Raw genomic sequence first — 16,668 nt, 5'->3', positions numbered from 1 at the left:
CGAGGACGGGATCCCATGGGAGCGCGTCTACATCTGCTGCCCTTGCACACGTACAGAGGGGATCGCTCTGGGCATCTCATTAATGCCTCTCCTATCCTCAGCCTGTAAGACCTCTGCAGCGTCTCCTGGTGCACGGGCAGGCTTTGTGAGAAACGTTTAGCAAATATTGATAGTTCTTGGTGCAAGGAGGAGATCAAAAGGAAAAGGAGAAGGGGGCTGTCTAAATGGAGAGGCGGAATAATCGGTGCACAGTGCTTTCATGAATGATTTATACATTATAAAGTAGCCTATTCCTTGGGAATAAGCATTTGGATTTTCTTGCAAGTGTTGTGTCAGATTGTGAGTCTTAGCTCAGGTTTTTTCATCAAACCAGCCCTGAAAGTAAAGAATCTCAGAATAAACCTCCTCTTGAAACAATAAGTCCTTTAATCAATGCAACAGAAAGTAAATGTCCAAGAAGTGCACTTTAAAGTCAAAAGCAGGAATGAGTAACCCCCCCCATACACCAAACCGAACATGGTTTGAAATGTTAGGTGAAAAACTACAGCAGATGCAATATTTTTGTTATATTTACCACAGGAGCAAGTTTCAGTACTCTGGACAGCGACCATCCCTGCGGAGTCACGGTCCATCAGCCCGCACAGATTCAACAGAGACAAGTGATTCTTTATTGACTTGTTTTAATCAGTACCTCTAAATAGTAGCAACAGTAAAGCGGTGGAAAAGAAGAGTGTTAACGGCAGCAGCAGAGCTGTTAAATTCTGTATGTGTGCCAACAGAATGAAATTACTGAAGCCTGCTGATTTTTTATTTCTTTTTTTAACAGCGCCGTGCAGTTCCTGGACTGCATTTGTCATTGTAACACAAGGGGGCACAATAAGTGAAGAAGGCAGGCAGAGACATGGGAGACAGACATTAAGGAAAGGAGAAAACCAGAAGAAATCTCACATTTGTTTTAAAATCGTTGGAGGTCAGTCTTTCTGAGGTGGAATTTGTTTTAGAGATCCATTCAAAGGCAGCAGGTTCAAACGCTGGCCGCATTTGTCTGACTGGTCAAGTGGTCCTAAACATTTCACAATTTTGTCAAAGAACTGTTGAACTGTTGAGAACCACTTAATCAGAGGGACAATGAGCTTCTTCGGGGCAAAGTTTGTCCATTAAACTGTTGGTCCCCTTAGGGAAAGAAAAACAGGATCTAGAATTAGATTCAGAGGTCGTCTGCTGATTAAGACACAAGTAAACATACAATTCCAGCCGGTTTCAGACCCTGCTAGTCCAGACCGTATTCACAAAAACAAGTACAGGCTTCAGCCACAGTGCTCTGTATTTGTGTGCTTACCTGGAAAGGTGACTGCTTTCCTTGCTGTGATCTTTGCCCAGACTAAGTGACTGCAGAGTAACAGCTCTTTATATAGTGTTTTGGGGTTAGGTTCATACAAGCCTCTCATTCAGCCAGGAATGAGGCCCATGCTGGTTTAACCAGATGAGCTGGGTTCCACCAGTGTGGAGCACGAAGGGGCAGCCGCCGTCAAGACAGAGATAGCACATTCCAGCCAACATTGCCCAGAAGTCACATGGATATAGGGAACTTTATTTCTTCTTTTAAGTTTCTTTGATTTGTGTTCATTTATAGCAGACTGTAAGAGCTACCCCAACCATTGTTGCAGAAGCGGCTTTGTGTCTGATGTAATTTTTTTCCTAAAGGCCTACTGCCATAACAATGAAATCAATTATTATTCAGAACACACTTCTGTGCCAAACACAAAGGAACTCCACTCATTAATGGAAATGACCTCCAATGATTGGGCAGACGTGCACAAATTCATACAGGAAACCATGTCAAATTGGAAAAAAATGGAGCTGTACATGTAGTTTCATGTGAGTTTAGGGGTTTGGTGCAACACCAGAGCAATAACAGAAGACATTTCTTTGTAACAAGATTTATTTTCGCTGATTTTTCAACAGATGAAACACCAAACTGAACCACTTTTACACATAATTTCTCATAATTATTGATTAAAACTGTGATATACCAGTAGTAGGTAAAATAACAGGATAAACTTCCAGTAATTAACTTCTAGATGCACTTTAAAAATAATCACATGTAATTAGACAGGATTCACTCCCAAGTAATGAATGACATAACAACTTGAACAAATTTAACCTGGACTGATTAGAAATGCATATTAAAGAAGAACAGCATGGAGCATTCCCTCCTTGGACAACAAAAATAAGAAACTTTTGTCTGTGAACATGAATTCTAATATAGTAACACAGAAACTATGTTTTTATTTCTTTTTTTTTTTAAATCCGGCTCGAACAATAGTCTGACTTTTCCCTTTTCAATTACAAAGAAAGACAAATGTGACTTTTCCAGCTCAGCAATCAGGACAAGAAACAGGCTGGTTCAGTCTAAAACTACAGGGTTTTGGCTACCTGCCAGAGAGGGCAGCCACATTCTGGACAAAGTGGACAAGTGCTAGAGTTGGAAAACATCCCAGATCATCTGGCTTTTTCTACAGATGAAAAACTAATTTTCATTAGTTTCTGTGATATGTTACAGCATCCCACTATAAAAAATAAGCATAAAAATAAAATCTATGAATGTACCCTGTACTTTCAGATAAGAACAAACTGTTTTAGAAAACAACAACATTACTTGATTAAGCAATTGTGCAGTATACACGGCTTCTATGATGGTTTAGAACACTTACATACTGGTTGAAATTCACTCTTAATTTAGTTTAGTTAGTTAGTAGAGTACACTGATCTAAGAAATAAATGCATTTGATTAAAACATTCATCATGAACGTAGGTTTGATTATACATAATAAATAATGTGTAACATACATATACCTAGTGGTGTCCTTTAGGGACCCTGCAGTCAAAGCAGTGGTTACACACTGCTGTGCTAATCATACATTTAGAGGAAAAGATTTGAATACTGATATCGTAAAACAAATAAAAGCAAATGTAAGCATTATGCAGGCATTTAGAAATACAGTTTCTCTGGTGAACTGAACTGATGGGGATGGCTTAAAGAGGAACAGGACGCAAACAGAAAAATCTTGTTCGTTGAGTAAGTGTCAGTTCACGGTCCCTGCGCCTTGTCAGTGACCTCGATCATTTCTCGCTGTACTACATGCAGAAAGAGACAGGATTAAAATCACACACACACCACACACACACACCCCTAGAGTAAAGTAAGGTGTACAGGGTCAGCAATCATGGGAAGGCCTTCACATAAAGCCAGATTTTATTTCTAAGGCATTTAGATGAAAAACATCAATGTGTGAGACCAAAACACCTCAAATTCTAAAGTTCCTGGCTACAGCAAACAATTATTTTTGTGATCAATATAATGACACTAATTTCACTAAATTAAAACTCCTATTATTTTTATATATATATATATATATATATATATATATATATATATATTTTCTCCTTATAGGCAGTGGAAGGATCCCTTTGTTGAAGCAATGACAGTGCTCAAACTGGGGAAGTCAGGAATTAGCCAAATGAATCAATTGTGTTCAAAGTTACATTTTAGTGTAGAACCCTCTCTTTGTTTCACTGGACACTATAGGTTTTTAAGCTGCAGCAGAATGATTGTAACAAAGTAAAATAATTTTAATTAAAAGATCAGCCAGTGTCCACATGGGCATGCCATGAGGGATCACATGCCAAATATAGTGAATACACATGTTCACTACATCTCATTTACCTCATCATCATCATCATCATCCTTATTTAATTCACCTAATACTGTCTGGAATTAAACAACACAAACGTAATTGAGAGACAATCACAGATTGAATTATTAAAAACACTAATCTGAGTGATACATAAAGCATAAATAGTTATACTGTGGTTGTTAGGCTTTACAGAAACAGAGCTACAGAGACGTGGAAAGCAGTGGTTACCTTGTTTTTATTTTACATAAGCTGGGTTAAAAATTCCACTGCTTCCGTTTTGCCAGCAGCCTGGACCTGTTACAGGTGAAGAATCACAATAAATAAGTAGAGGTTTACTTAATGAATGTAAATGTTATTAAAGCGGAACCTGTCTCCCTAGAACCCACCACTTGAATTGCTGTCTTTCCATCATAGCCTGGTTTATTCAGATCTGCTCCTGCAAGGCTCCAGATTTCCAGGCCCTCCATGTCACCGCTGGCTGCCAGACTGAAACACATTAAAAGAGAAGAGGCATTACAGCAAAGGGCTCCATTTCCAAAACTCAGTATTACTGCCACAATCAGACACTAGGTGAAGGACAGGCTGTGTAAAGAGTTCTCAATTTCTATTAGGTGCGACTGTGGCACAGGAGATAGAGCGGTTGTCCACCAGTCCCGCAGGTTCAATCCCCGGCTCCTCAGGTCACATGTCAAAGTTTCCTTAAGAAAGACACTGAAACCCAACTTAGTTGCTCCTGGTTAGTGTTGGCCAGCTCCATAGCAGCACCTCCATCTGTGTTTGAATGTGCGTGTGACTGTGAGTGCAAATCGGCGAATAAGAAGCAGGGTAAAGTGCTATATAAGGTCAGACCATTTACCATTTATTTACCATAAAGTGGGCCAGAAGGGAAAGGAATAAAATTAGGCTTCATGACTCACTGATGTTCAAAGTTTTATCTAAATAGAAACTTAACATATGTTTACTGTACATAAGGGATGAAACTTATAGTTTCATAAGTAGAGCCATTCTGGCAAAACCTTAGCAACAGGGGCCTACTAGCATGTTGTATTCTTGCTAACACTAGAGATGCTCAACAGATCCAAAGCTATGTGGTCAGGGAGCATTCCTACTGTTGTCCCACTGCTACACTGTTTGTGTAACAGTGGGATAACTGGTTGTACCTGTGTCAGCTATGTGGGATGGGTCTCTGGGGATGGCTGAGTAACTGAGAAGTTAGCGACATGCTTTTTGGTTGTCTCACCTGCACAGTTCTGTTCCTATTCCGTCCAACTTATCTCTGGAAAAGTGGGCTCCAGTCTTTCTCAGGAGCTTCACAACATCCTTGTGCCTGTTAGTGAGATGCCACACAACGAGGGGATAAAGAATTACTGCACAGTATGTTTAATATATAGATATTATTAACAGGTAACTAAAGTAAGAATTAGCTAAAACCATCAAAACATTTTATGTTGTCACCCTGAGCGGCCCCATAGCACTACCAAAGACACTTAAAGGGCTTTTTCCCTGATAGACATTTCGACTAGGTAAACATAAGCTTATTAAAAAGGAAATATTAATAAAAAATAGCTTAAATTTATTGCTTTCATCCGTTTTCATTTAATGCTGCTAAGTCTAAACTTAACACTTTACATTGAAGCCTATTAATTTTAGTGACAGAGTCAGTGAGGTAGTGGTTATGGTTTGTCAAGTAGAAACAAGTTCCTTATTCCTCACAATGAACCACCCACACAAAAGTCATCTGCACTGACAATTATTGTGATAGGAATAAACATTAAAACAAAAAAGGTCCAAAACTGTTCACCACTTAGCTGCTGAAATTTTTAAGAAGGGCTGAGCTTGTGAGAAAGGAAAGTAACCTAAGTGGTCAATTTGTCACCTAATTCTTAAGAAGTATGAACTACAGCAAAAGAAACTATTAAAAAGACATAGATTTCCTTACAGTGCCAAGAGGCTACTATCTCTCTCATCTGTGAAACTGGGAGCAGACTGGTAGGACTGGTTCAAAAGACACTCCCCATATTTGTTCTTTAAACTTTCTTTCTCTCTGCTACTCCTTATATGGACATCAGGCTGTAGCGCATTCAAATGTTGGTGATATTCAAAGTGTGTCAGATGTGCTGCCATACCTGGACAGCAACTCAAAACTCCAGTTTTATTACTTAAGTGTCATATCAATAAACACATTTAAGAAGGGCATAGCAAGTCAAGGTGTGTAGCATGCTGTAGGAAGTACAACAACAGGTGTTCCAGTGCATCACAAAGGAAACAAGTCCATACTTGAAGTGCCAACCGTTAAAATAGGACAACAGACATTTGGCACAGCTTCAAAACATGCAACGTTTTCACCCCGCGGCTCAGCATAGCACTAACACAGACGCATTAAGTGTGGCATTTCCTGGATAGACATTTAGATCAATGTCAATGAATGAAAAATAGTTCAAAGTCAGATTTGGTTTAAAAAAAAAAAATCAGTCATGATGCCAGTTAGACTAGTTCGTTTATAATTATTTGTTTAGAATGAATTCCGGGTCATTACAAGTTGCTCCAGTTTTCAACCCCCCTTTACAACCGCTGCTCCCTTCCTGTCATTTCAGAACAGTCAGATTCTCTACCTTGCAGGAGCTCATTTAATGAAGTCGCCTCTACAGCAGGTACTAACAGCACATTTTCAGGAAGCAATTTAGATGACTATGAGGAATAACAATGGCTGCTAAAACTCATAAGGGGCATTTTAAATGACTTGTTTGCAGCCCCATAAATGACATTACCTTAATATGCATATAAAAAACAAACATCAGCCCTTATTGTTAAAAGAATAAGGAACAAGGTTTACCTGAAGCGCACAGCTTTGGACAGAGGTGTATCCCCATAGCGATCTTTGGCGTAGACTGTGGCTCCATGGCTCAGTAGGTACTGCACCATATCCAGATGTCCCTCACTGGCAGCAACATGTAGAGGTGTACTTCCATCATAGTCCCCCAGCCACAAGTTACTGCCCTGTGACAAAGGCAAAATTAAGCCCATCAATTTCACTTTGTGGTTAAAGGCTTAGTCTGGAGACAGTTCTTTTTTTTTTTTTTTTTTTTTTTAGCATTTATCATTTTATTATCAACACATCTGAAAAGACACATAGATACATGTTGGTTTTTGTTCTTATCTTCTCTGTTTTTCATAGATTTTGTGTGTAATCTGTTTTCTAAAGGCCTAACAAGGGATTTGAGAGAAGGCCTATACACACAGCATTGCTGTATTGTCTCTCAATGAATGAATATATGAATGAATGAACAAATAAATAAATACAGAATATGAAGTAGGTGAATGTTCACAAGAAGGGAAACTGTATAGAATTATGACTATAAATGTGAATCTGGCACATTTCTCCCATATAATACAATCACGAGCTTCATTAACTGTCCAGACTGTAAAATTTACATTTGTCTGTAAAGAGCAACTGCATCCCACACAAAAACATGTACATATGACTGCTGGGACAAGTCTAGGCCTGTCTCACCCGTCAGGCCTCATATTTTGTTTGGTTGCATGCCTGTTTCCTACCAATATGGCCTTCAAAATTATTGAGTTAACCATCAGTGTCATCTGAGTGATAAACTATACAAACTAAACACGATCGATATAGGACAGGTCAAATATGTTAGGGACAACTAAAAAAAACCAAACACAGATTGCAGAAAATGTCCCTTGCACCCCATAGAAACAACAACAAGAACAAACTTTAAGAATCCCAACTTGTGTGTATGAAAGAGTTATTACCATTTTGTTTAAGGCTTCTAAGGCCTGTATGTCCCCAATCTTAGCAGCAGCACATGCCAGTGTGGGTGTCACAGCATCACAGATGGCTTTGAGCTCCTGTAGACACCACAGAATATTTTATCATTTTAAAACTTTTTTAAAAATGAAATGAATAATCATCAATTTTAACATGTCAAATAAACATTTGGGATGGACTGGGGTTTTGATGCCAGAGGCGTTGAAGTGTTGAATGTGATCGTGCTCTCACCTCCTTGCAGCTAATACTCAGGGACTGGGCGATGGCTTGAATAAAACGGCTGTCGCTCAGACACAGCTTGGCACCATCTAATTCAGCACTCATCTCACCTCGCAAGTTCTCACTAATCATCTGGGACAAGGTCACACACACAGCTTTGCTTTTCATATATTTTGTGTCAGATCTACAGAGAAGAAAGTATTTTCCCATACTAAAGCTAGACACCAACCGTTTTCTTGCTATTGAGATCAAAATCCTTCTTCCCCAACACATAAGAGAGCTTTGACAGGGCGGCTTCTGGTGTCATGTCCCCACCAGGAATCAGCCCTGCATCCATCAGCACCTAAGAAGTAATCAGAATGTGTGACTGAACTGATTTTTCATCCACTTCAATTTAAATTCATCATAAATAGAGGCGACATGATCTACCTTGCCAGTGGCATAGGATGCAGACACAGTTCCCCTCAGACACTGGGTGCAGTTGATCATAATGATGCCAGAGTCGGTGGCCTTCCTTAGTTCAGCCAGCAGGTCAGGACGGTTATCTGGGGCATTGCCACTGCCGTAGGTTTCAAGGACCACACCCTCCATGGGCGGCTGCAGAAAAGCTTTCACCTGAGCATGGGTAAAAACACAGACTCAGTTTATAAATGCCCACAATTTATGGTCAACTGAACTGGTTGCCTAATTGTGTATGATAAAATTGAGGAATTAGTATTCCATGTTATTCTTCCTGATTCCCCTTTCACACCAATGCATGAGACCATCCACTCTCCTAAAAGCCCATCTGCTGCTGTCTATGCAACCAGCATCTCAGCCACTGGTTGGCTGGCACTAGGTGGCCTTAAACCACATCATTAGGCATAGCATATGACTCGAATGACAGATGACTGAAATGGCAGGATGGAGAGCAATTAATCTGAAGGTGTTAGCAAGCATTAAGTCACTTGGCAGGACCACAGCAGTTAACCATAAAACGTGAGAAGGAGGTGACATTAAAAGCATTTTTTGATGTGATAAGCAGTTTGACAAGAAATGTCTGACACAGATTACCAATGAAGCTTTCATACAGGAGAGACAGTGGGCACACAAGAGCCTGGTGGCTCATCAAAACGCTACCTCATAAAGGCAGTTAAAGGCCGTAAAGAAGTCTTGATAGCCAAGCTGGGCAGTGGGAGCAGATTGAGACAGTAAAGTCACTCTCCTGGCAGCCTCTGCAGGGGGAGGTGCAGCTAAATGTTACAGTATCTATACCAATCCTCCCTCTTTACAGGGTGATTGGTCATGCCCCATAACTCCTTCTCATCTTTCTCTGGGCTGAGCTTTGATGGCAGTTTACATGACCAGGAAGTAACAGAAACTGGGTAATAGCACAATTAAATTAAAGTTAACTATTCTTTATTAAAGTCTTTATTACAGTTTTTGAGCAGTCTGTTACCTTTGAAAAACTTATTTTTTAAGATACATTCTTCAGTAAAAGATTTTAAACCATACTGGTTAAGCTTTTGACTCTGATCCAGTCAAAGGGCTGTAGCACCAGAATTTTAACCATGATATTTCAGGCAGTGACTTACAGTGTCAGCAGTGATTCCGGGGAATAGCCGAAGGAGACCTACGTTTTGGTTCAGTTCAGTACTGACTTGAAACCTTGCTGTGGTTTTTGGCTTCCAAACTGTATCCCAGTTGACTGCAGAAAAGAAAAAAAAATTGTAAACTAGATTCAGTTACCAAATGAAGAGAGGCCCATTACATCAACAGCTTACTTGTAATATCCAATTCAGTGGTTGCCAGTGGAGCCAAGTTAGGGGAGGAGAATGCATTAAAACTCGCAGCATCCACCTTGGTCACACGATTCCCTCTGTACAGTTTGTTGTAAAAATACAGGCACACCTACACAAAGATGGAGATATATAAATGCACAACCCTGCTCTTGTACAAAGACAAAACCTTTCTAAAAGAAAACTTATGGGGATAAGGACAGCACTGCATTTTCATAAACTCATAACAATACACATGTTAATTAAATAATTCCAGCACTCCTTGTGCTCTGCTTCACTGTAGTAACATCAGTTAAATACAAAGTCTTTGGACATATACAGCTAGATGTAGAAGACATTTTGGTGTTCTTCCTGTTCTGGGAATGGTAATTGAGTATTATGAAACATATTTCCCTGTTGTTAAAAAACATTGTCATTGTGTTACCCTTTGCATGACAACAGGGCACACACACTTGTCTTTTCTCAACACTAAAAAATATATTTATGTTTGTGACAGTACAGAATAGTTTGTTTTTAGTCATTTAATCTATATTTTACTTATCAACCCCCGACACAAAAATGACTACATTTAACAGGAAAGGGTTTAAAAAAATAAATATACTGGAACTAATCAAATTAATTCTGTCTCTAGCGCATTCACAAATAAAGTAACTCTTAACTTTCCTTCTTTGAGGCTTTAAACTTAGGTGTATTTATCTAACAATTGAATACCTTGTGAAAAAAATTTAAGTTCCATCTCAGTTTCTCACCTCGGGAATGACAAATTGGCCAGCTATCAACAGCGCCCCCAGCAGGTTGTCTCTGCCATCATTCCTCAATTCATAGATAGGCACCTAAAGGCCGAAAGCATCTTATCTTAGGAGAGCAGTGCATACTGAAAATGCTATGACAGATTTTCTCATCTACTGTGTCTTAGCCTGCTGAGAACAGCAGTTCCTACCTGAGAGCCAGTGAGGATGACTGGTTTGCCCAAATGTTCACACATAAAGGAAAGGGCAGAGGCTGTGTAAGCCATTGTGTCTGTGCCATGAAGGATCACAAAACCGTTATAGGATTCATAATTATCCTAGGGTAGGACAAAGAAAAATTATTATTTTAGGTGTTGAATAAACTGAAAATAAAACTAACATTCAAACAACACCACAATCTGTATGTTCTTTAATATTATATGTTGTGTTGCATATGCAATTATGACTAACTGTTGAATTAGTGTCTAGCTTCTGAAAGCATATATTATGCAATGACATTACAGACAAAGAATCATTCATGTAAAAATGAAAAAACTAAGCAGCAAATACCTTGATGTCCTTTCCAATTCTAACCCAGTCATCTGGGGTCATATTGGACGAATCAAGCAAAGGCTTGTACTCTAAGATAGTGTAGACTATCCGATTATTGGCTTTACTCAGCCTAGAACAAAGAGAAGTTTATAGGCATCTGTTGTTCTGTAAAACAGTGTAAAAAATTAAATAATGAAAGAATAAACAGCCTATAACAAATCAGTGCTTTTAGGCAAATTTATTTCACTCCAACACTTATAAAGGATGCATGGTTACACTAATGCTTATCATCTTCTACATGACAAATGATTATTTTTCTTCATTGTCCTCATTTAATGAATTTGGATCAAGTTCTGGTTACATTTGAGAAGTGAGTTTTAAGAAGCGTAGGGGAAGACTAAAAGCCACGCTGAATTTATGAGGCAAGGCAAAGTCTATTTAGCTGGGCCTTCTGTCTGAGCAGCAGGGTGCCAAAACCAGTTTCAGAGACAGAGACAGTTTTGGAAATATAAAAGGGAGGGGCTTCGTAGAGAGAACAGTCTTTTCTTTTCCTCAGCAACATACTAATGTTGTGTTGGGTATTAGTCCGACCATTGTGTATCCTAAACAAAAACAAAGCTGAGGGACATAGGGACATACTGTATATCTTGAAGGTTATTTGGTGAGTCATTTCAGGTTAGGGCCAATGCATGGTTCTTTTTCATTCGAATTACAAGGAAGGAGCCTTGCATGTATGCATATGCATTTGGCCTCTAGGTGGAGTTTAACTCAACAGCCCCACCCATGACACTCCATAAAAGCCAGAGTGACTAGTGGCTAAAACAACAATGGAAAGATTTTCTTTTTAATATTTTAAAGAAACAGGACGCAACAGCTCCCACATTACTATACGGCAGCACTCTAAGATGGAAATTGAGCTTAACAGAACAGCAGGAGGAGGTACAGGCGAGCCCCACTTTGCCCAAAAAGTGGTCCTGCAGACACTCCTCTAATTAGCTTTAAGTCCACACAAAAACTTCAAATCATCTAAAAGGCCAAATTACACATTAGCATACATACACAACATGCCTCATTGCTTAAGAATAATAAGTTTAATAAAAAAATAAATTAATTAATAAATTAATTTAAAAAAAAACAGTTTCTAGGGCAGGGTTAGTTGAAAAACAAGCAGGGAAGTGGGCCTTGAGAACCACGTATGGGAACCCCCTGCTATTAAATAAAGTTAAACTCAACTGTCCCCGAGACTAATTACATTAAGACAAAGCAGATCCATAACATCTGGAACCATTATCTTCACGATAAATCCAATTCCAATCTACTGTTCAGTCTAACTTTCACAGCAGCACTCAACAAGAGGGTATGCAAATTATTGAGTGACGGTAAATTGCTGGCTGAGGCCAACCAGCTGAACTATCACTGACGATGATCCAGATGAGCCACTCCTCAGCCCCACGGGTGTGTTGCACATGGAAGTGACATTAGTAAGTGTAGTGTTAAGACATAAAGTACACATCACACAAAGTAGCAGCCATCCCGTTTCTTTTCTCCTGTTGCCAAAGGCCACATTGCCATGCATTTCTGATCAAGCAAGACAACATTTGGTCTTATGGGCAGGAAAGATATCAAACCACCAAAGGACACCGCACCCAGTGCTACCAGTAATATAGCGCCCATGAAATAGCTGGTCTGAATGAATTGCTGGCTTCCTGTTCTAGCAACAAAAGGAGAGTCATTAAAACTGTACAGCAAATACGATAAGTCAAGTGTAATGTACTAGGCCCGCATAATTATTTGTCTTTTGTTTCGTTTAGATTGTTGCTTGCAACAGAACAGAATTTTTTAAAAAGTGAATACACTACTGAACAACCTGATGCTACGGCCAATATTTGTGGATGTTCCGACATATAGCCTCTAGCGCTTGCTGTCTAAGTGATAACAATGACCAAATATTATGCTCACACAATGTCCAGGTAGCAAACTTAAAATATCAAATACAAGTTTTATATGTTTGCTAAGGGCTAATATGACCCCATGACCCCAGCTCCAGGGGTTTTCAAAACCCTATTAAATAAGATTAATTTTACCCTTATTTTACAATGGGATTGTTTTATGGCAAAATATTTAGTTAAGAATAGGAGTTTATGAAAGAAGTTACAGCACTTACGGCAAGACCAGAGTGTTGTTACGTCCATAGTAGTCGTACAGGCAGGTATTCTGAGCATACAACTTATCATGGAGGATGGGCAGTTTGCGCAGGCTCTGCACAAGAGCATTGGCTTTTGGGGCAAGCACTACAGGATACAGAAATAGACAAAGTGTGATAATTACATTTTCATGACTTGCACTCTGTGCATGAGCATCAACTCGTGAGGATAACAGTACAAAAAAGTCATCACACATCACCACAACAGTCTTATACTGACCCCTAGTGGTAAATCTAAGCTATGACAATATCACAGAGGCTGAAAAAGAAGTTTGAGCTACAAATTTTACTTACATAGAGTTATTAGCTTTCCATCTATTGCAGTATTCTGAAGCTGGTAATTAAAAACTGTTTAACCTTGTTAACAGCACCAATGCCATTGCGTATTTTGTGCACTGGAAATAAATATTGGAAGACATCTTAGGCTACAGTTTTAGGCAACACTATTTCAGTGCAACATGATGCAACACGCACCTAACCAGCGAAGAACAGGCGAGCTGACACGCTGATGCTGCTACTGCTGCATTAGGACACAAGACAGAAAAGTAACAGGACAATGAGTTAAGTTAGTCATAGCTACCGTCGTCGTGAATCACCATTCCGATGGTTCCTCCGGTGTTGATGACAAAGACTCGCACCTCGTTACACGGTCGGCAGGGAAGCCCCTCGACAGTTCGTGGGGGCATAACACCACAAACTTTTGTCAAGTCCTGTTTAGGTTGTGACAGAGCCCGGGCAAGAGATGTCATGTTGTCCAAGCTGGAATCCGCCATGATGCTGTCTCTTCAAAACTGCTTGGTGAAAGTGCCAAAACACAACTACAGTCAAGTGCTACCGTTTCTCCCGCTTTATAAGCAGAGCCGCGGTTTCTATGGCCATCGTCTTGTGCAATAACCCGAAAGTGGGCGGCATCGTTTGGTAAATGATTTTTAAGGTAGCTGAAGGGACGTGAGAGTTAATATCTAACGGCTCTCATTTGCCCTTGAAATCGCCGAAAAAGCATCGTCCAATCTGACGTCTATGAAGTGGGCGTGGTATGACGTGCACACCAGCTGAAGGACTGGACCACAGCACAAACTGTCTGTGTCCACAGACAAAATAGTTAAAGTAAAAGTACATAAAGAAGTACTCCACTGCAATTTAAAGAACCACTTAAGGTGATGAACTAGACATGCTGTTATTATGCTGTAGAGTTTGTAATGACTGTCTGCGACATTAACTGGAAACTCATTAGACATTAGCTTTACTAACAGTAAAGTCAACATAGTATCTTGTTTACTTGAACTTGTGTTGATATGTTTGGTTTCAATGACTTGACATTGAACTACATTTATTACCATAAATTACGTTAACTAACTAAATTATTAGGTAACTGGATTATTTAGATCACTGGCCACTTCATTGGGACATTGTCATTAACTGTAAGTTCAAGTTCTCACTTTTCAAGTTGAAACAGTCAAAAAGTTGATAATTCAACTGTTTATTATTGAGGTCATAATGATTAATAGAGTTGTACTTGGGTGCATTATATTATGAGGTGCTCCAATGTTTTGGTCACCCAATTTGATTTACTTGTCTGGATTTACTTTGAATATTAATTTTATATTATTTGCTTAGTTTATTTAGTATGTAATATTTTTAACTAGTTGTTTAGTTATCCTGTAACAAGTTGTACATTATTTTTAGTTATATTAGAAATGTGTACTGATGTCCATGCCTCATGATAGTAACTGTAAGTAGTCCTACGTGCCCTTGTTTTACAAAAGTAATGATGTAATTAGCCCCAAAACAAAGTTTTATTTAATCACTCATTGTGTAAATCATTCATTTTTATGTTATCTGGTCAAAGCTGAGTTAATTTATAAACTTTATTAAACATTTCATAAACTTTGGCATACAAAATCTATAACACAGTATTATAAAAGAGCTGCTTTAAAATTTAAAGGATCCTTCCTCTTTCTGATCAAGTCATTTGAAAGGTAATTTCCCAAATGTGATGCTTAATAAAAACGCGCACAGGCATGTAACAGTAAAGGGTAAAAACAGATGAACAAATATGCAGCAGTTAACGAAAGCTATAGTTCCTGTTTTCTTCTTTACATCAGTAATTCAGTTACTGTGTGACAAAAGTGTGTGCAGTAGGAGTTTATTATATTAGCTGGATTTGAAAGTAACACTGAGTAACATGATGCCAAAGCAGGATGGTAAAAATTGCTAGTGCATGAGCAAAGGCCAAAGGGAAGAAAAACCTCATATTTAAGTATGTCATAAGCTACTAACAATGTTTCCAAAGCGCTATAGTTTGAATGCAAGATGACGGTGAAATTGGTAACCAGTGAGATCATCAACTAGAGAAAAGGCAAGCCTGGCTTTATTACAATAGTTAACCATTAGTTTAAAAAGGTCAGCAACAATTAACTTGTAATTAATTATTCATTCCACCATTAAAATTAATTAATCATTTGGTTACTTAGCCAGTTATCTAAATATTGAACTTCTTCCTTGTTAGAAAAAAGTACAAAGTGGATTTTATATGAAAGCAGTTTGGTTCTCTATTGAAAGCAGAAGAAACATTATTATGGAGAGATCCTGTATGCTCATGCTTCTGGATCTGTTTCATTACATAGAATAACTATCTTTGTCTTGATTTGTGAGGCCTTGGTATCTAAGCTGCTGAGGTACATATCTTCTATATCTATACACATCTTTAGATGATTTGAACTCTAAATCATGACACCAAATCACAGGATCTATGTGCAAGAAATGGCTGCAGTACAGTTTGAAGTTAGAGACATCAGAATTCCACATTTCTAATATTCTTATCGGTAAACAAACAGGCACATTTGTCATTTTTTCAGGTCTCTCCTGTAATAAATCTCTGGTTGAACAAAAGAAAAACTTAGTGATTAGGAGACTAAACAAACACTTTGAAGTGTGTTCCAAAGCCATGGTTTACAGTACAGATGCCTAGTTTGCCTGAGGGAATATTTTCCACTAACTGTGTAGTTGTGTAATTTTTATAGAAAAGTTACTGTAGTTTGTAGTGTGACTTGTTCTTTTCCTGCTACAAGTTAAATGTCAGCTATGAAAAGAGCCCCACTATTTTAAGTATTGACATCCCCTATAAAGTATTATTTGATAAATTTGTTAAATTTCCGCTATGATAACGTTTACGTTGCAGGAACGTTGACCCACTATGTTTTCTCATGGTCACTTTGTAAAAATAACTAGCAGTTTTAATTTCAACTTTAAATTTTATCTTCTGTTTATTTACTGTATATCAAATTGATTTTTAACTTCTTGAATTTATTTTAAATAATTGGGGTACACAATAATACATAGTAAGTATTTGTTTTAGACACAAGTGAAGCTTACATTAACTCCCTTTAAATATGTTTTGAAAAGCCAAGCTAGTTTTCTGTTTCCTTATTAACATCACATATGTGCACTACTCACAGAAGTACTGTACAGAGCACTAAAGTCATTTCTTTACTTAAAATTATAGGTCTCTCCCAACTCAGTGATATTCTTTGAGGTATTCATGCATATACAAGCCCAATGCCCAAAAAATTGGAAGATATGTAAAACATAAATAAAAACAGAATGAAACGTTTGCAAATCTCATGAACCCATACTTTATTCACAACAGAAGATAACAAAACATATGTTTCCATTTTATGGAAAATATCAGCTAATTCTGAAT

The 16,668-nt window shown here is 38.4% G+C and overlaps 1 protein-coding gene across 1 annotated transcript; it reads right to left on the bottom strand.

The window, feature by feature from the left end:
• Nucleotides 1–1,924: 1,924 nt before the first annotated feature.
• On the bottom strand, nt 1,925–13,973 carry aspg (asparaginase homolog (S. cerevisiae)). Its single transcript, XM_067479942.1, has 16 exons — nt 13,546–13,973; nt 12,927–13,053; nt 10,781–10,892; nt 10,423–10,548; nt 10,232–10,315; nt 9,468–9,594; nt 9,279–9,391; nt 8,134–8,319; nt 7,934–8,047; nt 7,717–7,836; nt 7,470–7,565; nt 6,532–6,695; nt 4,939–5,025; nt 4,085–4,184; nt 3,927–3,992; nt 1,925–3,138 (listed from the first exon to the last, which is right to left on the bottom strand). Exons 1-15 carry the CDS (start codon nt 13,736–13,738, stop codon nt 3,939–3,941), a joined length of 1,803 nt encoding a protein of 600 aa, XP_067336043.1. The 5' UTR covers nt 13,739–13,973; the 3' UTR covers nt 1,925–3,138; nt 3,927–3,938.
• Nucleotides 13,974–16,668: the final 2,695 nt, after the last annotated feature.

The sequence above is a fragment of the Channa argus genome, chromosome 16, assembly GCF_033026475.1.
Source record: "Channa argus isolate prfri chromosome 16, Channa argus male v1.0, whole genome shotgun sequence".
Lineage (NCBI taxonomy): Eukaryota > Metazoa > Chordata > Actinopteri > Anabantiformes > Channidae > Channa > Channa argus.
This window is presented reverse-complemented; position numbering and strand designations above follow the sequence as displayed.

Excerpts from the sequence above, each read along its gene's own strand:
- aspg (XM_067479942.1), bottom strand. The coding sequence starts at position 13,738 with ATGGCGGATTCCAGCTTGGACAACATGACATCTCTTGCCCGGGCTCTG. Across the intron at positions 7,837-7,933 it reads ATCTCAATAGCAAGAAAACG|ATGATTAGTGAGAACTTGCG; the intron begins GTTGGTGTCTAG and ends ACCTTGTCCCAG. Across the intron at positions 4,185-4,938 it reads ATAGGAACAGAACTGTGCAG|TCTGGCAGCCAGCGGTGACA; the intron begins GTGAGACAACCA and ends AATGTGTTTCAG.